The sequence below is a fragment of the Leucopleurus acutus genome (assembly GCF_964270905.1).
Source record: "Leucopleurus acutus genome assembly, chromosome: 12".
In the NCBI taxonomy this organism is placed as follows: Eukaryota; Metazoa; Chordata; class Mammalia; order Artiodactyla; family Delphinidae; genus Leucopleurus; species Leucopleurus acutus.
In genome coordinates, this window is record NC_139154.1 from 88,826,453 (window position 1) to 88,845,047 (window position 18,595).

The following is an 18,595-nucleotide window of genomic DNA, read 5'->3' on the forward strand; positions in this document are numbered from 1 at the left end:
CCGGGTATGTCTTGGCTCCTAGAGCCTTGCTCTCCCTGGGCCTGGGGGTCTGGCTCCCTGAGCGGCCTCCTGCTCCCCCGCCCTGCCTCCTGCCTCAGGTCTCCTCCCTTTCAACCTGCAGCTGTGCCCGCAGACCTCCAGCATGGCCGATGGGATGCTGATGGTGGGGGGGATGGACTGGGTCCCCCCTAGAGGAGTCTTGAGAGACACTTTCTTGCCTAGGATTACTAGGCCTCCATAACATACCCCGTGTGAAGACTGGGACCCCTAATGATGTATAACCGAGGTCGTTTCCTTCCTGGGTGGGCTGTGGCCTGCGATCCCCCTCCCCTGTTCACGCCCTTTCTGCCCCTTTGCTCTAGGGACCGCCTTACGCACAACGACATTGTGGCCACCAACTACCTTTGTATGTCGAAAATCTCTGCCTCTGGAGGAGAAATAGAAGGTACGTTCCACCTTTGTGCTGCCCTCTGGCCCCCCGTGCTCTCCCTGTTCCACCCCTACTGTCTTGAGAGTTTGTAGAAAAGGGAAGATTATAAGGTCTTTGCTGCCCATTTCCCAGGGAGAAGGGCTCTGGCCAGTGAGAGAGACGGGTTTGCATTTAGGACTGGCCCACTTCGGACGGTGGGATACACCACCGAATGGCATAGAGAGGATTCATTCCTGCAGATTATACTGGTGGCTGTGGCCACACCATCCACCGGGTTCTAGGTTGGCTGACTGTGTTCTAGCAGCTTCTGTTTTGAAAAGCTTTCATTGGCCTGTGAACAAGTAGTTCATGATCATTTTGTACAATTTAAAAGAGATAGTCTGAAAGAACAATATAAAATGGTCACAAAATTATCCATAAGTCTACCCTCCCAGACAAGAGGTAAATATTAACATTCTGGGACCTGTTTGTCTGTATGTATGTACGTGAAAAACATTGCTTTGAAACAATTTTCAATTGTTTTGAAAATTGCTTTTTGTCACTTGGCAATACAACATAGATGTTTACTCATGTTATTAAGTTTCTTCTACAATATAATTTTAAATGAATACACACATTCCATTGTGTGAATACACCATAGTCCACATTAACTAAATGTTGAATAGTTAAGTGTTTTCTAATTTTTCCATGTTATAAACAGCTAACTTGATATTGAATATTTTTATAGCTGAATCTTTATGTAATTCATGATTTTTTCTTTTGCATAAATACCTAGAAGTGGAATTGCTGTGTTGAAAGATTCGAACATTTTAGGGACTTCCCTGGTGGTCCAGTGGCTAAGACTCCATGCTCCCAATGCAGGGGGCCCAAGGTTCGATCCCTGGTCAGGGAACTAGATCCCACATGCCACAACTAAGCCCTGGCCCAGCCAAATAAATAAATAAAAAAATATTTTTAAAAGATTTGAACATTTTGAATCTTTTGGTATATATCAAAAGTGCCCTACAAAAAGACTGGACTAATTTACACTCTAATCACTCAAGCTTATTTTGCTGCACCCTCATCAACAAAATGCAAAATAATGGTATTTAAAAAGAATTTTGTCTGTTTGTTGGGTGAATTTCATTGTTGCCTTAATTTTATTTCATTGATATCTGGTAAAGTTGACCATTGTAAATTTTAAAATATTTTAATAATTATCTTACATTTACAAATTATATATATTTATATACTTCTAAATTTATTCTGTTGTAACTTGCCTATTCATGCTTTTGTCTATATTTCTGATGGTATGCTTGTCTTTTTCTCATGGTTTTTTAAGAGTTGTGTATGTATGTGGAGGTTAATTTTCTCCCATCATATATGTTGTAAATAATTTTTGTCAGTCTTATTTTAGCATTTAATAGTTTTTAACATATGGAAATTAAAAAATGTCACGTAGCTAAATATATTAATCTTTTCCTTAGTGAATTAGGAAAGGGTTTAACATTACTTTTTTCAAAATTGTTCTTTGGTGATACCAATGCTATATATTGAATAATCTTTTCCCTGCGTTTTGAATTGCCACTTTTATCCCATACTAAATTCCTAAATGTGTTCTTGGGCCTATTTCTTGATTTTCTATTATCTTTAATTGGTATGTCTGCTTATTACTTCTTAGGTTTTGGTATCTGGGCTATGCTGGCTCTGTAAAATTAATTGGAAAGATTTAAAGTCTTTTCTAACATCTGGAACAGTTTATATATCATAAGAATATAGTCTTTTGAGGGTTTGAAAGAATTCACCCATAAAACCATATGGGCTGGGTGCCCTTTTTGAGTGGGTGTTGCACTCGCTCTTTAAAACCTTTTCAGTTTCTCCTGCGATCATTGGTATTTTTAGTTTGTTACTTTTACTATAGTTAATTTTGATAATCTACATTTTCCTAGAAAAACATTCATTACACTGAGGTCTTCTAATTTTTTTACTTATAGTGTTGTGTGGAGTTATCTTTTATAATTTAAACAATTCTCTCTACTTTCTTACTTCTAATTAAATATGTTTGAATTTTCCTTTTTCTTGACTAGGCTAGTTAGAAGTTTTTTTTTTTCTCCCTACTTTATTGGACTTTTCAAAGAATCTGCTTTTGGATTTAGATATTAATTCTAATATTTTCTAATTTTTTATTCTCTCATCTTTCTACTCTTTAACTCTCTTTAGACGTATTTTGTTGTTTCCTTTTTAACTTTCTAGTTAACTTCTTGTGTTTATTTTCAATATTTCTTATTTAAATAATGGAAGTATGGTTTCTGCTCCATATGTCATGCTTTTGGCCTTCAGCAAACCCCAAGGTTATATTTATCTCTATGTTTTACACTTAAATATTTAATCTATTTTGAATTTATTTTGATGTGTTTTCTGAGACTGATTTGATTCCTTTGTAGGTAATCTTTTCTTCTTTTTCTGACTAGATGCTGTTTGTAGGAATGTCTCTTTTTCCTTGCAGTTTAAAAAATACCTTTGATCTGTCTAGGTACAGGACTCTTTTCCTTGAATTTTGTCTGAGACATAGAGAATCCTTAAATCTGAGTTGAGGGATGATTTCATTTACTCTTACATTGTTTACCTGAGCAGCTGAAGGCAGGGTGCGGGAGGGGTAGGAGGGGAGCTCTGGAACCAGGCAGCTTGAGAGAGTTGCTCCAGTCTCCTCCCACCAGTCCCAGCCTTGTAAGGTTCTTGTAAGGATCCAGTGAGATTATAAATGTTACATTCTGGTACATAATAAACCCCAAAGTAATGTCTGTTGTTTAGTATTGCTACTACTGGCTTTCTGCATCCCTAATCTGATTTTTCTTCCCACTGTACCAATTCTGCTTTTTACTGCTTCCCATGTGGTTTAAAATTGACTATTGCATTTTTAGTTTCTTGTCATGCCTTCCTTTCCCTCTGTCTTTTTTTTTATGTTTTCCTTTTCCTCTTTGTTCTCTCCCTCAAGTTTTGTTTTGTTCCACAAAAACTATGTCTTCTTGCACTCTACCGAGGATTCCCAATCGTGTCCTGAGAATTTCAGGTGAACACTCTCTTGAATCTTACAGATGCTATTTCCTCCCTGTTTCCCTATACTGGTTGGCCCCCTGTTTTCCCCTTCCCCCTTTATTTATTCTCACAATATCTGGTCAGTGTTGGTGTCTTTCCACAGATAGGATGTGTGGGTCTCTGTCCACCCATCTTCTTAGATCTTTATCTGGAGGACAGGTTAGCGTGCCCAGTTTCTGGAAGATTCTACCTAGCACTCTTGAAGTTGACCTTCTAGATTCTCTGAAACGTTAAAAAAAAAAAAACCTTTGACTTATAGATAATTCAAACATACATAAAAGTAAAGAATTCTACAATGAACTCCCAGGTGCCCTCACTCAGCTTTAACATCTAGCTGCTTTCTGTCATTCTGATTTCATCGTTGATACTTGTAATTGGTGGAATACACAAAAACTCCCTTCCAGAAGTCATTGCTATGTGCGCTCCTCCTGCCCCAGCCCCTCCCACTCCCAACTGTGGGAACTGCTGGTCCCAGGATGCGGTGCTTCTTCTGTGATTGCTGTTCCGAGAGTTGGATGTAGAGGTAGAAGGATTGGAGGTGGGGGCAGTGTATCATGGGAGTGGGTGGGAGAGAGGGTATTCTAGGCTCCTCGTGGATCAGAACTCCTGGCATGGAAGGAACCTCTTCTCCAGTTTCCTGGCTGGTGCCATCCCTGTCTCTGAGTCCAAGGACAGACGCTGGTACAGCACAAAGCGACCTTCTGACTTTTCCAACAGCTGCCGTTTCATGAGGCTATAGCTGCGCCAGCTGTCAGCCACCTGAGGGAGAGTTTAGATCCCTGTGCCCCCATCAGTCTTCACGTCTGGTGGTGATGTTGACCTTGATCTTTTCCAGGGTCATCATGAATATTTGAATGGGAACGTGAGAAAGATGTTTATTTGGCCACTAGATGGCGCTCAGGCCATGGGCAACCCCGCGTGGTTCAGGGACCACTGGCTCCCACAGATTGTTTTGGGCTTAAATGAGAATCTTCTTGCCACCAGCTAACCGGTTTTAGATGTGCAGTTAAATAGCTTGATCTATGTAGCAATAAAAGAGTTAGACTTACTGCTCAAACTGGAGCTGTTCTTCCCAAGCTCTCTCTAGGCCTGGAAGGTTAGCCCTTGCCTCTGTCCCTGCCAAGCTTTTCCCACTTGTCCTGAGGCCACCTCAGAATGTCACCCCAACTTTCAGATCTTTGTGTTTTTCTCCACACTGGGGTGTTCTAGAACATCTGGGTGATGCATGGCCCTTGATTTCCCCACTGCTCTCAAAACCCAAACTAAAGCAAACTGTAAAAATGGGTTCTTTCTCTATACTCCCTGGCCTCACAGTTCACCAGCTTATTTGATCCAACCAGGAGTTTTTGTTTTCGTGTTTTGTTTTTATTTCCAGCTAGGACAGGACCTAACACTAGCTTCTTAAGCACCTCTGCCCACAAGTTTGCCTGGGCACACTTAAGTATTCCTTGGACCCTGTGCTCCAAAACATTTAGTAAAAAATTGGTTTTTTAATAAGGAGTGCTTTTCTTAGAAGCTGCAGTACTTTCGAAAGGTAACAGGAACATGAGACCCATGAAACCTACACAGATTCTTTTATAACTTTGTACGTACGAAAATCGTGCTACATAAATAGCACTCAGGCAGTTTTTTCCACAGCTATGAAATCCAAAGTTCGTTTCTTTTTGTCTTTGGAACGTAGATGATGAGGATTTCCCAGCAGTTCTTGGTTTCTCCTCCTGCCTGGCGCGGGCTGGTGTCAGGCAGCCAAGCCGTGGGCGTGGGAGATGGGCTGAGAGGCAGATGCAGCGGCAGGGCTGGCCGCAGGTAGTGGCCTCAGCTTCTCCAGGAGACGCGGGGTCCCGGGCTGGGAGGGCCTGCCCTCTGGCTTCCCCAGGTGAGGGAGCTGGGCTGGGCTGCTCACGCTACAGAACTGGGAGCATTCATCTGTGTTTTGAGGCTTCCCCAGCCCCTATTCCTTGGGCTTAGGGAAAACACACCAGAACACTTGTGTTTTGGCAGAAGAGTGATGAGGATTAAATAGAGGCTTTGTCTTGGTTGGCTTCGCTGGTGACGCTGCCCTTGACTTTATGAGCTGTCTGCAGACACAGGGGAAGGACCCAGGATGATCCTCAGCTCCCGGAGACCTGGGACCCTGCCCCCAGATTAGGAGCCATTGGCCTCAGTTGTCAGCAGGGCCGTGTCTCAGCATGCCTTACACTGTGCCTGTTAGGTTTGCTGAACAAACGAATGAATGAGTGAGGGAATTAGTGAAAAGGCGTGGTTGGGAACAAGTCTACTCTGCAGCCCCCTAACTTGGTCCTCCCAGCCACCGGAGGCACGTGTTGTTCAGATGGCTGGTAGGACAGGGGCCATCTGTGTCTGGGCTGGGCACTAGTTTGCAGCCAGGATCCAGAGTTGGTCTGTGGGTGGAAAGCCATGTTTGCTTCTGCAAGAAGCACGTGGGGGTCGGAACTATGACCTTGGCCTCATTAGCCCTAGATAACTGACCGGGCCTGTTTGTAATCATTTGGAAGGAGCTTAAAGTGGAATCTGTTTCCTTCCGGCGGGCCCTGGCCGTGCTCTCCTGGGGCTGCAGCTGTGCCCGTGGCGGTCCTCTGTGGTTGCTGAAACTCCCCTGCGACCAGAGGCCTCGCTCCCCCACTGATGAAAACCTATTCCTGTGGATATGAAAATGGCCATGAATTATGGTTTCTGCAGCTCTGACTTCTGCCAGCTGGCATTCCTAGCTGAGGCCTGCTGTGGAGAGCTGAGTGGGTGGGTCCCAGGGCCTCAGGTCCCCCAGAGCCTCGCCTCACTGCCCTCCGTGCTGCCCTCTGAGCTCACTTGGTCAGCTCTGTCCTCGTATCCAGGCTCCACGTTCCCTCTTCTCTTCCCCACGCTCTTTCTTTCTGTGTCTCTCCTCATTCTTCCTTCACAATGTTTTACTCAGCTCTTGGCCCTTAACTCTGACCATGGAGCTATAGGAAAATAGCAATAGGTATTGTTTTTTGAAGGAGACCAGTAGGTAAAGGTGATCAATGAATGAAAATAATTTAGGGTTTCACCAAACACAACCCCAGGTCAATCAGGACCCCAGACTCGGCTACACTTAGATGGTTGGAGGAGGAGACAGGGAAGGTCAGAGTGTGGGAAGAGGCAGAATCGGAGAGGACCATGGAAGGAGACTGAGGGCTGCCTACTCTTTCGGGGGCATCTTGTACCTGCCTATAAGCGAGGGACGGATTCCAAGAGGCCGAAAGTATGCCAGAGCATCTCCTTTCTTGCTTCTCTTATTTCTAGACACTCCTCACCAGCATTTAGGGTATACCCAAGAGTAGAACCTTTAGCTAATGGAGGGTGCCTGGCACTGTGGTTCATTTGAAACGGCAGGTGTCAAAAGCCAGATCCCAGTGCCTGCTGTTGTGAAAATGCAACACGGTGCCCTCAGTGGTAATACTGGAAATAACCACTAGGTGGAGATCTTGTGCCTTGAAATGCTTCCACTCAGGGCAGTCAACCTGCCTGTGGCAGGGACCGCTGGGTGTGCCTCACTGCCTAGCTCTGGCCCTTTCACGTTTCCCCCACCCTTTCTTTGCATCTGTACTTTGTTTTCCTCACTTATCTGGATATAATATGGAAAAGCACATTTTCTTTATTGTGTTATTTCTTTTTTTTTAATTAATTAATTAATTATTTGCGGCTGTGTTGGGTCTTCGTTGCAGTGCACGGGCTTCATTGCGGTGGCTCCTCTTGTGAGGAAGCACAGGCTCTAGTCACGTGGGCTTCAGCAGTTGTGGCACGTGGGCTCAGTAGCTGTGGCTCGTGGGCTCTAGGGCGCAGGCTCAGCAGTTGTGGCGCACGGGCCTAGTTTCTCCGCAGCACGTGGGATCTTCCCGGACTAGGGATCGAACCTGTGTCCCCTGCATTGGCAGGCTGATTCTTAACAACTGCACCACCAGGGAAGTCCGTGTGTTATTTCTGGAATGTATTGAGTCAAGTTTCTGGTCCAATTTCCAATTGGCAAACAGAACTCACAGCCATGTAGGCAGACACGGGTGGGGAGAGACCCGAGCGCTCACTAGGGCACTGGGGCTATCTCTGGCTGAGGGGGGTGCGCTGTTGACTTAGTGTGTGATAAATTCACAGCTGGGCTGGGGTTGGGGCCTCGGGCCACATCTGTCTCCCCTTCCAGGAGCTGCGTTTCCATCTGTCTGTCTGCCAACTGTCCATCCACATGCCCCATTCACCTAATCCGTCCTCCACCCAGCCATGCCCATCCTAACCCCTTTTCCATTTCTTTACGCTTCAGAGGAGTCTGCAGGTGTGGTCACGCCTCCTCCAGCCACAGACCGTACGTGCTTTCACCTCCAGGATGACAAGGGTGTGGGCCTTGTGGTTTTTGCTGGAGGGGCAAGGGCGCTGTTTGCCGGGAATTTTTTGATTTGCCTGAGGTGGGATTGAGATTCTCCACCACAATCCCAGTTTACCTTTGGCTGTTACCTCTCAAACGTGGTTGAATATGTAAATTGCTTGGAATGCTTTAAAGGCAATTCCCTCCCACTCTCTAAACCCCTTCCAGAATCTGCTGGGCCCTGGAGCTCAAAAGAGTTTAATTCTTCAGCAGGGAAGGGGTAGAGCAGGCAGGGGAGTGCATGATGAGGCAGGGGCAGTGTAAGTCCTCTTGGGGCCCAGGAGGAGGAGGCCAGGGTGAGTTGAAAACTCCTGAAGTTGAAATTTACAAGGTAAATTATAATCGAGATGATTAGTACAGATAATTAGTAATGCTCACAACAGTTCCATCAGGCCTCCCACCCCTGTCCCAAATGCCAGAGCCCAGCGTGTGCTGGGGACTGGAGGACGAGTGATGCTGGGTGCAGGGCTCTGGGGGAGGCATGCTCCTGTCTTCTAGTTGGTAATATCTTATGCCTCAGGGATGGGCTCAAGCCCCGGAGCTCACGCCCAGGGTCTGAGCACTCAGAGTTTGCAGTCAGTCCTTGGGTCTGGCTCAAGTACTTCCTTGCTGAGGCCATCTATTTTGTGCCTGCCTTGCCCCACCCATGATCTTGCGGATTGGAGCATCCCAGATGGTACCTGCTCCTGGGCCCACCTCCCACCTTTGCCATTCTGGAAATGGCCTCTTCCTTCCTCTGGAAGGGGCACCCTGGCTTTTCAAGATTCTCAGAATCTGGCCAGTGCAGTCCCGTCCTGGGAAACTTGGCTGTCAGTTGGAAAGTCATGACATTAACAAAAGAGAGCCTCCAAAAAAGGATGGAAATGATGTGGAGAAAAGATCTTCCCTCATCGCTAGTGTCATTCTCAAACTCTCCTCCAACTTGCTCCACTGAAAGATCGTTCTTTGCACAATGTAGGGAAGGGGAGGGATGCCAGGATGAGTCAAGGCTGTTAGATGGTCTGTCTCAACTTCATAAGGACACAAGGGTGGAGGAGACATGTGCCTGGGGGCTGCCCTGTGTGTGAGGTGGTGGCATCCAGCTGGGCCCCCTCCCTGGCACCTGAGAGATGGAGTCTCTGGTCACCAGGCTCCTGGGCCTCCTTTGTGCCTCCCCGCAGGCCAGATGGCCTGAGACACAGATGTAACTGCAGGATGAGGAGGGCATGCAGGACAGGGTATGGCCTGAGGGAGGCAGGGCAGGGGAGGCCCCTGAGCCCCAGCTTTGCACGCTGGCTGAGCGCATGCGCTTTGAGGTTAGACCACGTTGGGTCGTGCCTCTGTGTAGTCGTGTATTCCTGTGCCTCGCTTGGCTTCAGTTTCCTCATCTGTAAAATGAGACTAATGAAATCAATGCAAATCTCCACATCTCAGCATGGTGGTGAGGATTAAAGGGACGTACGGGAGACAGCTCTCATGGGTGTCACTATCCTTTATACATTTACGGGGGCTGAATCCCATGCATGTGCGAGGAACTGAGGGCTGGTCTCCGGCCCGAAGGTGGCTGGGCGGAGTGCTAGAAATCTCGGCTGGGCGGCCCCTCTGATCCGCACCTGTGTCTCCCAGTGGATGACCATCTGGGCTTCCTCCCCACCTTCGGGCCCTGCTATGTCAACCTCTACGGCAGCCCCAGGGAGTTCACTGGCTTCCCGGACCCCTATGCAGAGCTCAACACGGGCAAGGTGAGTCAGACAGGAACCCACAGCCCCCAGATCCCCAGGCCTGCATACAGGGTCTTCCCCCCTGGCCTGGGCGGTTTCTGCAGTTGGCCTGGACTCCAAGGGCCTGACGGGACTTGAGTGGGCCCAGGGTCTGACAGCCACCCCCTCAGAGAACCCTTCTTCCCCCTGACCCCCTCCTTCCCTCCCACTCCCTTCCCTTTGCCTCTCCTTCAGGGCCAGCCTGACCCCCCCTCCCCTCGCCCCCCTAATTTTCCTGGCCTCTGGGGGCCCAGCCTCCATCTGTCTCAGGTTTCAGTCTCCCTGGCTAGGTTGGACTCTGGTGCTGACCATCAGGGTGGCATGTCCCATGAACTCTCTGGGCCACCATTTCCTCACCTGCAGAGTGACGGGGTGTGGCTCAGGGCCCTCCTGGTTGCCGGGAGGTGATTGACCCCAGGGCCAGACCAGGCTCCTTTCCTTCCCCTCCTCCCCTCCATCGACCCTGCCCCTGGTGACCCAGCCTCCCCTCTCAGGGGGAAGGTGTGGCCTACCGAGGCCGGCTTCTGCTCTCCCTGGAGACCAAGCTGGTGGAGCACAGCGAACAGAAGGTGGAAGATCTCCCTGCGGATGACATCCTTCGGGTGGAGGTAAGGGGCGTGGCCCCGGGAGGGGCCAAGAGGGCGGTGGCCAAGTGGGGCTGGCGGAGGAGGGCTCAGTTCTACCCACACTCATGTGCCTTCACACCTCTGGGCCTCAGAGTAACCCAACACCTACCCTGCCTCCCTAAGGAATGTTCAGAGGCTCAAAGAAGATAAATGAAGGTTTTTAAAGTCTAGAGCTCAATGCACAATGAGAGGCTATTTTATTAATAATAATAATGTAAGAATAGCTAACCCTTTAATCACTGACTGTGTCACACACTATGCTGGTGACACTCTTTTTTTTTTTTTACATCTTTATTGGAGTATAATTGCTTTACAATGGTGTGTCAGTTTCTGCTTTATAACAAAGTGAATCAGTTATACATATACATACGTTCCCATATCTCTTCCCTCTTGCGTCTCCCTCCCTCCCACCCTCCCTAGCTGGTAACACTCTTGATGTCATCGAGTCCTCCCAGCACCTCTAGGTGGCTGCTCTGAGTATCTCCATTTTACAGATGAGGAGACTGAGGCTCAAATGCAGCAGAGCAGCAAGTGGTCGAGCTGGGCCTTGTGTCCAGGAGACAGCTGTATGGAGTCCTCATGGTGGTGTACATATTCAGACTCTGTAGTCAGACAGTGCTGGTTTGAGCTCTGACTTGACCACCTATCTGTTGTATCAGTTTCCCTGTGTGTAAAGTGGGGGTAATGATTATATTCCCCTCATAAGATTGTTGTGAGAATTAGAGTCATTCATACCTGCATGCAGTAAGCACTCAGTAAGTGTTAGCTGTGACCACTGTGCACATCATCTAAAAACCCAGTCATAGAATCCCTCTTCTCTCTGCCTTCCACAAAGGGGATCGTAAAGTCATCTCGGTTCAGGCCGGGGTGTGTGGTTGAGTGCCTGCCATGTCCTCAGCCCCGTGCCCGATGCCCAGAGGGGACAATGGTATTCATTCATCCCACGCACGTGGCAGCCTGCGCTGCTGCAGAGCTGGCTGGCATGGTGGAGAGCCTCAGTGGTGCAGGGTGGGCGCTCTGGGTGGGGGCGTGGTGGCTTAGAGCCTTCGGCCCCCTCTGAACAGCAGATGCGGCTCCCCGGGGTGGTGGTGCCATTGCTGTTTGTTTGGCTTAAGGAGCAGCATGACCTTGGAGGCATGGACCTTATTAGAGGAACATGGCCAAACACACAGGCCTGGAATGTGTTTGCTCAGTTACTAACCAAATCTGGGCTGTGGGGCAGAGCTGGACCACTTGCCATCCATCCGTCCAGTCAGGATTTATTGGGTGCCAGGCATGGCCAGGGCCTGCGAGACACGTGACCCCTCCCCATGCTGGTGTCTTCTTCCCTCCTCCCCCTGACCCCACTGCTGCCCCCTCTGCCCCCAGAAATACCTCCGGAGGCGCAAATACTCGCTCTTTGCCGCCTTCTACTCGGCCACCATGCTGCAGGACGTTGACGACGCAGTCCAGTTTGAGGTCAGCATCGGGAACTACGGGAACAAGTTCGACACGACCTGCCTGCCTCTGGCCTCCACCACCCAGTACAGCCGGGCGGTCTTTGATGGTGAGGCCAGAGACCACGCGCCTGGCTGGGACCCAGACCACTGAGCAGTGGGCTGAGCCCTAAATCCTGCCCCCTGGGGAAAGCTGCTGGAGGCTCGCCCAAAGGCTCTGGCCCTGGGCACACCTGTTTGGGGGACCCCCTGGTTTGCTTCCCCCCCCACCCCGTGCCGCCTTCCCCTGCTCATCTCCAGGTGCGTCCCTTCTGGGACCCACAGATTGGGCTCTCGAAACCAGCAGTGGTCGGCATTGATCCTGACTTGTGGCGATCAGTTATCACAGGGTGGCTGCGGGCTTGGCATAGAGATTTCGGAGAGTGTGGGATTCCCAGGGCCCTTCTAACAGCCCCTCGGTTTTGATGTGTTAAGGAGTCCTAATGAGGGCGGCAGCTGCCTGCTCCACGCGGGAAGGGAACTCTGGCACCTTGTCTGGGCACTGGGGGATGCTGGCCGAGCCACGGCTATCCACGGGAGCTCTTAGTGGGGGAGCAGGTGCTCGCGTCCATCCTCCCCTCGGCCCCCGCACTGCTCCACTCCTGGCTCAGCAGCAGGCCCTTGGGTCCTTCCAGGATGCCACTACTACTACTTACCCTGGGGCAACGTGAAGCCCGTGGTGGTGCTGTCGTCCTACTGGGAGGACATCAGCCACAGAGTCGAGGCTCAGAACCAGCTGCTTAGGATCGCTGACCAGCTGGTGAGTGGAAGCTGGCCCCACCCACAATGACCTGTGCATGCACCCCTGGTGGGTGTCTTCAGACCTGCTTCCGTGGGTGCGAAGCCTGCAGACCTCATGGTGCCTGGGGTCCCCTGAAACCTGACCAGGCCAGGCTTGTGATCCTGTCGTGCCCACTGGGAATAGAGGAGAGGGAGGGAGCACAGCCCTGGGGGGGGCCCCAGTCTGAGGTAGGAGATAGCACAGAGGAAAAGCTGAGAGAAACTGAGCTGGGAGCAGAGGACAGAGCCACCACCCATTCATTCCTTCATTCATTCGTTCATCAAATGCCTTTGACTCTTGCCACGGCAAGCATTGTGCTGGGAACTTCTAGCTAGAGGGTAGACATGAACGGGATGCTGCCCCTGTCTTCACGAGTCAGCCTAGAGGCAGCTTAGTAAAGCAGAGTGTAGGTTCACCCACCCCTCTCCTGCAGAGACTCAAACTCACATTCTGCTCCGGGAGTCCCTAGGGAGGGTGGCTCGGAGGGGAGAGGGACCAAGGAGCATCAGGAAGGCATCGCGTGGCAGCAGGGGGCCGCGGCCAGTGAGGGGAGTTGGGAGCTCGTTAGGATGTCCTTGCAGGGGCCCAGGGGAGCATGACTTGGCTCTGGGAAGGAGCTGACCTCAGGGAAAAAGCTGAAGGACTTGAGCTGCCAGGACTCGGTGGTCTGTTGAATTGGGGGCCATGAGGAGGGACTCCGGTGACTGGGGAATTGGGAAGCTGGGGAGAAGAACAGGGTCTACGAGGTCAGGTGATGAGTCCTGTCTTGGATGTGGCCGGGGGTTAATTGTGGAGGCTGGGAGTTGCAGGCCTGCTGCTTGGCCAGGGAGCGGAGGAGAATCAGAGTGGGCAGAGCTGTAGAGGCCAGGGTGAGACGATCCTGGTGGTGGTTCCCAGCCCCTTCTGTGTGTGCCTGGGGTGGAGGCTCACCCGTGAGGTGCGTGGCCCGTGGGGACGTGGGGAGGCAGGCGTGGCCATGCTGCTGGGGCCTGCGAGGGGCAGCAGGGTGGAGGGAAGGGGGTTGGAGAGGCTTGGGCAGGTGGAGGAGGGAAAGTGGAAAGGGAAGCGGGGGTGGGGATTTTAGAGTGGCTGGGAGGGGATGCAGGCCCCAGTCAGGGGCCGTGGTGAACCACACTTTCCCTGAGACCCAGAGCTCTGTGGCAGGGAGGGGACCAGCCCATACCCAGTTTCGGAGAACTCAGAGTCGATGCTGTGCAAGTCCAGCATCTTCTGGGCCAGCTGTTCTCTCCAAGCCGTTCCCTGTGGGCAGGGGTTCGCTGATCCTTCCAGGGCCCGTCTGTGCCCAGCACGGTAGTCCCAGGGTGGAGCACACGGCACGCGCTCAGGAAGGTTGAGGTGGGGAAGGGGGTGGGGGACTGAGGGGCAAGTCCTTGGCCTGAGGGGGGTCCCGTGAGAGATCTCCGCCTCCCAGCTCAGGCCTGAGGCCCAGGGAGGAGAGCTCCATGGAGGAGACCAGGTGCCACTGGGGCACAACCTGGCCACAGGAGTTTGGAGAGGGCAGCCCCGTTACTGCAGGATGTCTGAGCGCTCCTGAAGGAAGGATGAGGGACCTAAGCCTGCTTGGGTGGCAGGACTTGGAAAGGAGAGAGGGTGCCAGCGGGGGAAGTGGAGGCGGCTCCAAGGTCACTTACCTGTGAGACCTTAGACCTGGCTTGACGGGGACCCGTGGAGAGCCCGTGGGGTGGGCGTCCCAGGCTTGGGAATTTGGATCTGTTTGGTGTGGGGAATCCTGGAAGCTTCTTGAGCCAAGACAGATGCTGGTGTGTGGGGTCTGGGCTCTGCCTCTTGGCTCTAACCATTCTCTCTTTTTGGTGGGACCGGGCTGTGGTGACAGTGCCTGGGGTTAAGGGTCCGTCCCACGGTGACCCTCCCAACCCCTGCCTGCCTGTTCCACAGGAAGCCGGCCTGGAGCAGGTCCACGTGGCCCTGAAGGCTCAGCACTCTGCCGAGGACGTGGACTCCCTGGTGGCTCAGCTGATGGATGAGCTCATTGCAGGTTGCAGGTACGGGGTGCCTGGCACCCACGCGCCCTCCCTTCCTGGCTCGGCCGGGCCCTTTCCCCGGGAGTGTTCGTGTGTGGTGGTGAGCGACTGCACGTCTCCCCAGCCGTGCTTGGCCAGCAGTCCAGCCCATGCTGAGTCCAAAGGTGGTGGAGCCAGCGCGGGGAGTTGAAAAGGTGACATTTAGAGCAGGTCATAAATCTCCCTGCAGCGGCGGCAGCTGTGGGCCCGCCGGGGCGGCCAGGCGCACCTGAATGGGGAGCATTGTGTCTCTGATGCCCGACCTCTTATTTCTCTGATGGAATCTCCAGGAGGAGCTGGCTGGTGGGAGGGACGGCACCCCTCCTTCCCCCAAGGCCATGTTGGGGACCACAGTTTCTGTTTAGCCTTTTAACACGGCTGATGGTCCCCTTCAGGAAAAGGGGGCGCTGGGGGGTGAAGGAGAATGGGGGGGCTCCGGGTCCCGGGGCCCTGGCAGAAGGGGGAGCGTCTCCTCCACAGCTGGGTGATTTGGAGCTCACCACTCACCTGCTCTGAACCTTGCTTTCCTCACCTTCAACCTGATATTAAGAATAACTGCTTTCTAATATCACACAAGCAAAATGCCTGGTCCTTAGGAAGTATTTAATAAACGGCAGCTGTAATTATTATTGAGAAGAAGAAACGTGAGGAGATTTAGGTTCTCATCCCATTAACCACCTTTGTGGCTTTGGGCAACTTCACTTCTCTGGACCTCAGTTTTCCCAGCTATTAAATGGACTTAATAATAAACAGCCCTCTTTCTGCTTTCTATGGGATTAAGCGTAAATATATGCAAATGTATTCTATGCCCGCTCTAAATCTTATCATCCCAGCCCCTGTCGGGAATGCATGAGAAATGCCTTCATGTTGCAAATCAGGAATCCGTGACCCTGGCTGCCTGCCATAGTGCCGCTCTGGTCCCCCAGTTGGGAAGTGCACCTTCAGAAATGACCCTGCCTCAAGCCCTCCTGGGGGTGATGAGGCAGAAGTGAGCAAATGAAAGAAAGTATGTTGGGGGCTTGAGGCATGTGCCCTAGTAGCTCAGAGCAGGTGTATCGTACGCAAATCAAAATCGGAGACGCTTCCTGGAGGAGGGGATGCCCTATGTGAACTCTGGAAGGAAAGGAATCAGCCTTTGGAGAGCGGACTGCTGGGCACAGGGGCAGGAGCCCAGAATGCCTGCTGCCTCCTGGGGCTGCAAGGGAAACTGCAGTCCAGAGGTGACAGACCTCCAGGGTTTGCTAAGGCAAGCTCAGCCCTGGGGGCTGTTGGGGCACAGGGATCCCCGGGATTTAGACGCTCACTCCTGCTGCAGCGTAAGAGGTGGGCTGGGGGTGGTGATGAGGGGCAACTGGACGAAGGCTTCACCCAAGGCAGGGACACGGGGACGTGGGGTGAGAGAAGCAGAGGTCAGCGACATGGGGACATGGAGTGAGAGAAGCAGAGGGCAGCGTGGACTCTTCAGGAGGCATCATGGTGGTAACAGCCTCATGAGGAACACTTGCTGTGCCAAGTGCTGTTCTGAGAATTTCACATGTATCAGCTAATCATAAAAATCTCATGAGGTAGGAAGCAGATGAGGAAACTGAGGCATGGGGAGGTGAATTGCCCAGATTCATGCCTCTAGGGAGGGGCTGAGCCCCCTCGCCGTGCTGCTCTGTACTAGACAGGCTTTGATGGTGGATGGAGTGTGAGGGCCCAAAGAAGGTCCAGAATGATTCCCTGGCTCTGGCCAGAGCAGGTGGGTGGAGAGCAGAGCCGCTTCTGGAGGGAGTCAGCGGGTTTGGGGGAGGATGAGGAATTCGGGGCTGGCCGTGTTGAGTGGCAGGTGCCTGTGGGCATCTGTGGTCTGGAGGTCAGAGGTCAGAGCGAGGCTAGAGGGGCACACGGGGGTGCGGTCAGCAAAGGGGGCTGCCGAGTGACTGGCTGTGCCCCACTGCCCGGCCTGACAGCCTCGGGGGCAGAGGGTGGGCCCCGGCTCTCGGTTTACTGCGTTCTCCTTGTGACTCATGTGTGGTGTGGGCCTTGGCAGGTCTGAGGTGCCTGAAACATCTGAGATGGGTGGGTCCCAGGTCCTGGGCTGTCACTCCGCTCTCTCAGGGCTCTGTTCTTGGCGGACTTGGCTAAAAATGCTTATGCCAAAGCCTGGTCCCCTTGAATCATTCTCCTGGGGGTAGATGGTGGCCAGGGCCCTCCTGGGGAGCCCGGGTCCCGGGTCAAGGGCTTGTGAGGAGGGTCCCATCCCCTCAGGAGTGCACGCATGGCTTTCTGGGGAGAACGATGGGCCTCAGAACCAGTTCCTTTGGCACCACCTGAGGCCACTAATAGCCCTGGGGCCGCAGCAAGAGAGCTTCCACCCCCGCCCCTGGCCCGCTGATAGCAGGGCAGCTGGGCATGGGGGACGTGAGCCAGCTTGCTGCTCACCCATTCCTCCAGCCAGCCCCTGCCCAACATCCAACATCAGTGTCCTTCATTTGGTCAGACCCCTCCCTGCCTCCTCTCCCTGGCAGCCCCTCTCCCCCTGGCCAGTGCCGCCCACTCTTTTCTTCCGGATCAGCCTTCTCCTCTCATCTCTCAACTCATGGACACAACTACCAGCTGCACACCTCCACCTGGGTGTCCACCAGCACATCCAATTCGTTCTCTGTGATCTTCCTAACGGTGCGGTCCGCTTCGACTTCAGCCCCGCGGCGGCTCCTGTTGCCTTTAGGAAAAGCTGCAGCTCTCCTCTGATGGATGGGCCGCTCTGTCCCCACTGCCTGCCTTCTAGACCTCAGCAATCTTACCCTCTAGCCCTTCGGAGCCTCTGTGCTGGCTCACCCCCCAGCCCCACCTCCCTCCCACCAACGCCCACCTGCCTCCGAGCCTTTGTCTTGTGCGCATACCGCTCCTCTGGCCAGAACGCCCTTCCTGCTCTCCTTGGCCTCACTAGCTCCTGCTCGCCCTGCCAGTGCAGCCTGAGGCCACTTCCTCCAGGAAGGGCTCCAGACCCTGAGGACTCTCAGGGGGATCTAGCTTGCTCGCTTGTCTGTTCCAGGGGCCCCCTGAGGGCAGGGCTGGGTCTCATCCCTGGACCCGGCCTCCAGCCAGGACCAGCAGAGCTGTTGCTCGTGGGGAGTGAGATGAATGAGCCAGCAGCCAGTTTATCTTTCAGGCAGGACACTGTCCGCTCCCAGGCGGCTGTCCCTGTGAAAGGCACCCACTCACCTCAGGGGCAGGCGGCAACCTTGTGAGCAGCCCAGCTCTGCTCCCAGCCTATGCTGAGCCCTGCCTTGGGCCCGCCTGTCATTTCCAAGGCAGCCAGGGTTGGCCGGGCGACGGCCCCTGCTTGGGGTTGGGGCAGTGTCATCCAGCCTCCTCTTCCAGGTCTCTCTTTCTTTCTGTACCCTGTTTTGGGCTTTTTGGGGTGAGAAAGGGCTGAGACATCTTGTTTGTGGCAGTTACAGGTCCCGGCTGTTTCTCGGGGAGTCTCAGCTGGGCTGGTAGCCTCCAGGAACATCTCCCTCTGGTGGTCTGCCCGGCAGTCCCTCTCGGCTCCCGACCCAGGCCGGGAGCATAAATCACCCTGGTTGGCTTGCCTCCCCATATCCCACTCCACACCCGCCTGCCCCCACCCTCAGGCCCACTCACGTCTCCTTCCCTGCAGGCCCAGCCCAGGACTCTGGCCCAGGCCCCCCTTCACCCACCGAACATGCCCCTCCGCCGCGTTCGAGTGGGCTGGGGATGGAGGCCGCCCCTCTCCTGGCCTGGGGCAGCCCCATCCGAGGCACCCTCGGGGCAGTAAATATTATATTACTACGGGGTGTGCAGTACGTGACGTGAGACAGGCCTCGGGGCTTAAGTTTCCCGAGATGGAGTTTGCGTACTGCTCCCCCCACCCTAAAAATTCAATTAAAAAAAATAACAGGAAAAATGTAGAGCGCCGAGGGCCTGCCAGAGTGGTGTATCTGGCGGCGGCGGTGCCGCTGCACTCGGCGGTAATTGGTTCTGCATAGCTCGGGGAAATTGGCAGAAAAATAAATCAGCCGGGAGCC

The 18,595-nt window shown here is 52.8% G+C and overlaps 1 protein-coding gene across 9 annotated transcripts in view; it reads left to right on the forward strand.

The window, feature by feature from the left end:
* Nucleotides 1-18,595, forward strand: part of DYSF (dysferlin) — a gene marked incomplete at its 5' end in the record, with an annotated part of 221,707 nt that overhangs the window by 83,188 nt on the left and 119,924 nt on the right. For 8 of the 9 annotated variants that reach the window (XM_082852027.1, XM_082852030.1, XM_082852032.1 and 5 more), the window contains 6 exons: nucleotides 363-445; nucleotides 9,504-9,619; nucleotides 10,132-10,245; nucleotides 11,632-11,809; nucleotides 12,374-12,498; nucleotides 14,437-14,543. In XM_082852027.1, the coding sequence (XP_082708153.1) occupies nucleotides 363-445; nucleotides 9,504-9,619; nucleotides 10,132-10,245; nucleotides 11,632-11,809; nucleotides 12,374-12,498; nucleotides 14,437-14,543 (723 nt within the window). Of the gene's footprint in view, nucleotides 1-362; nucleotides 446-7,796; nucleotides 7,839-9,503; nucleotides 9,620-10,131; nucleotides 10,246-11,631; nucleotides 11,810-12,373; nucleotides 12,499-14,436; nucleotides 14,544-18,595 lie in introns of all 9 variants that reach the window. The other variant, XM_082852028.1, reaches the window with a different exon arrangement.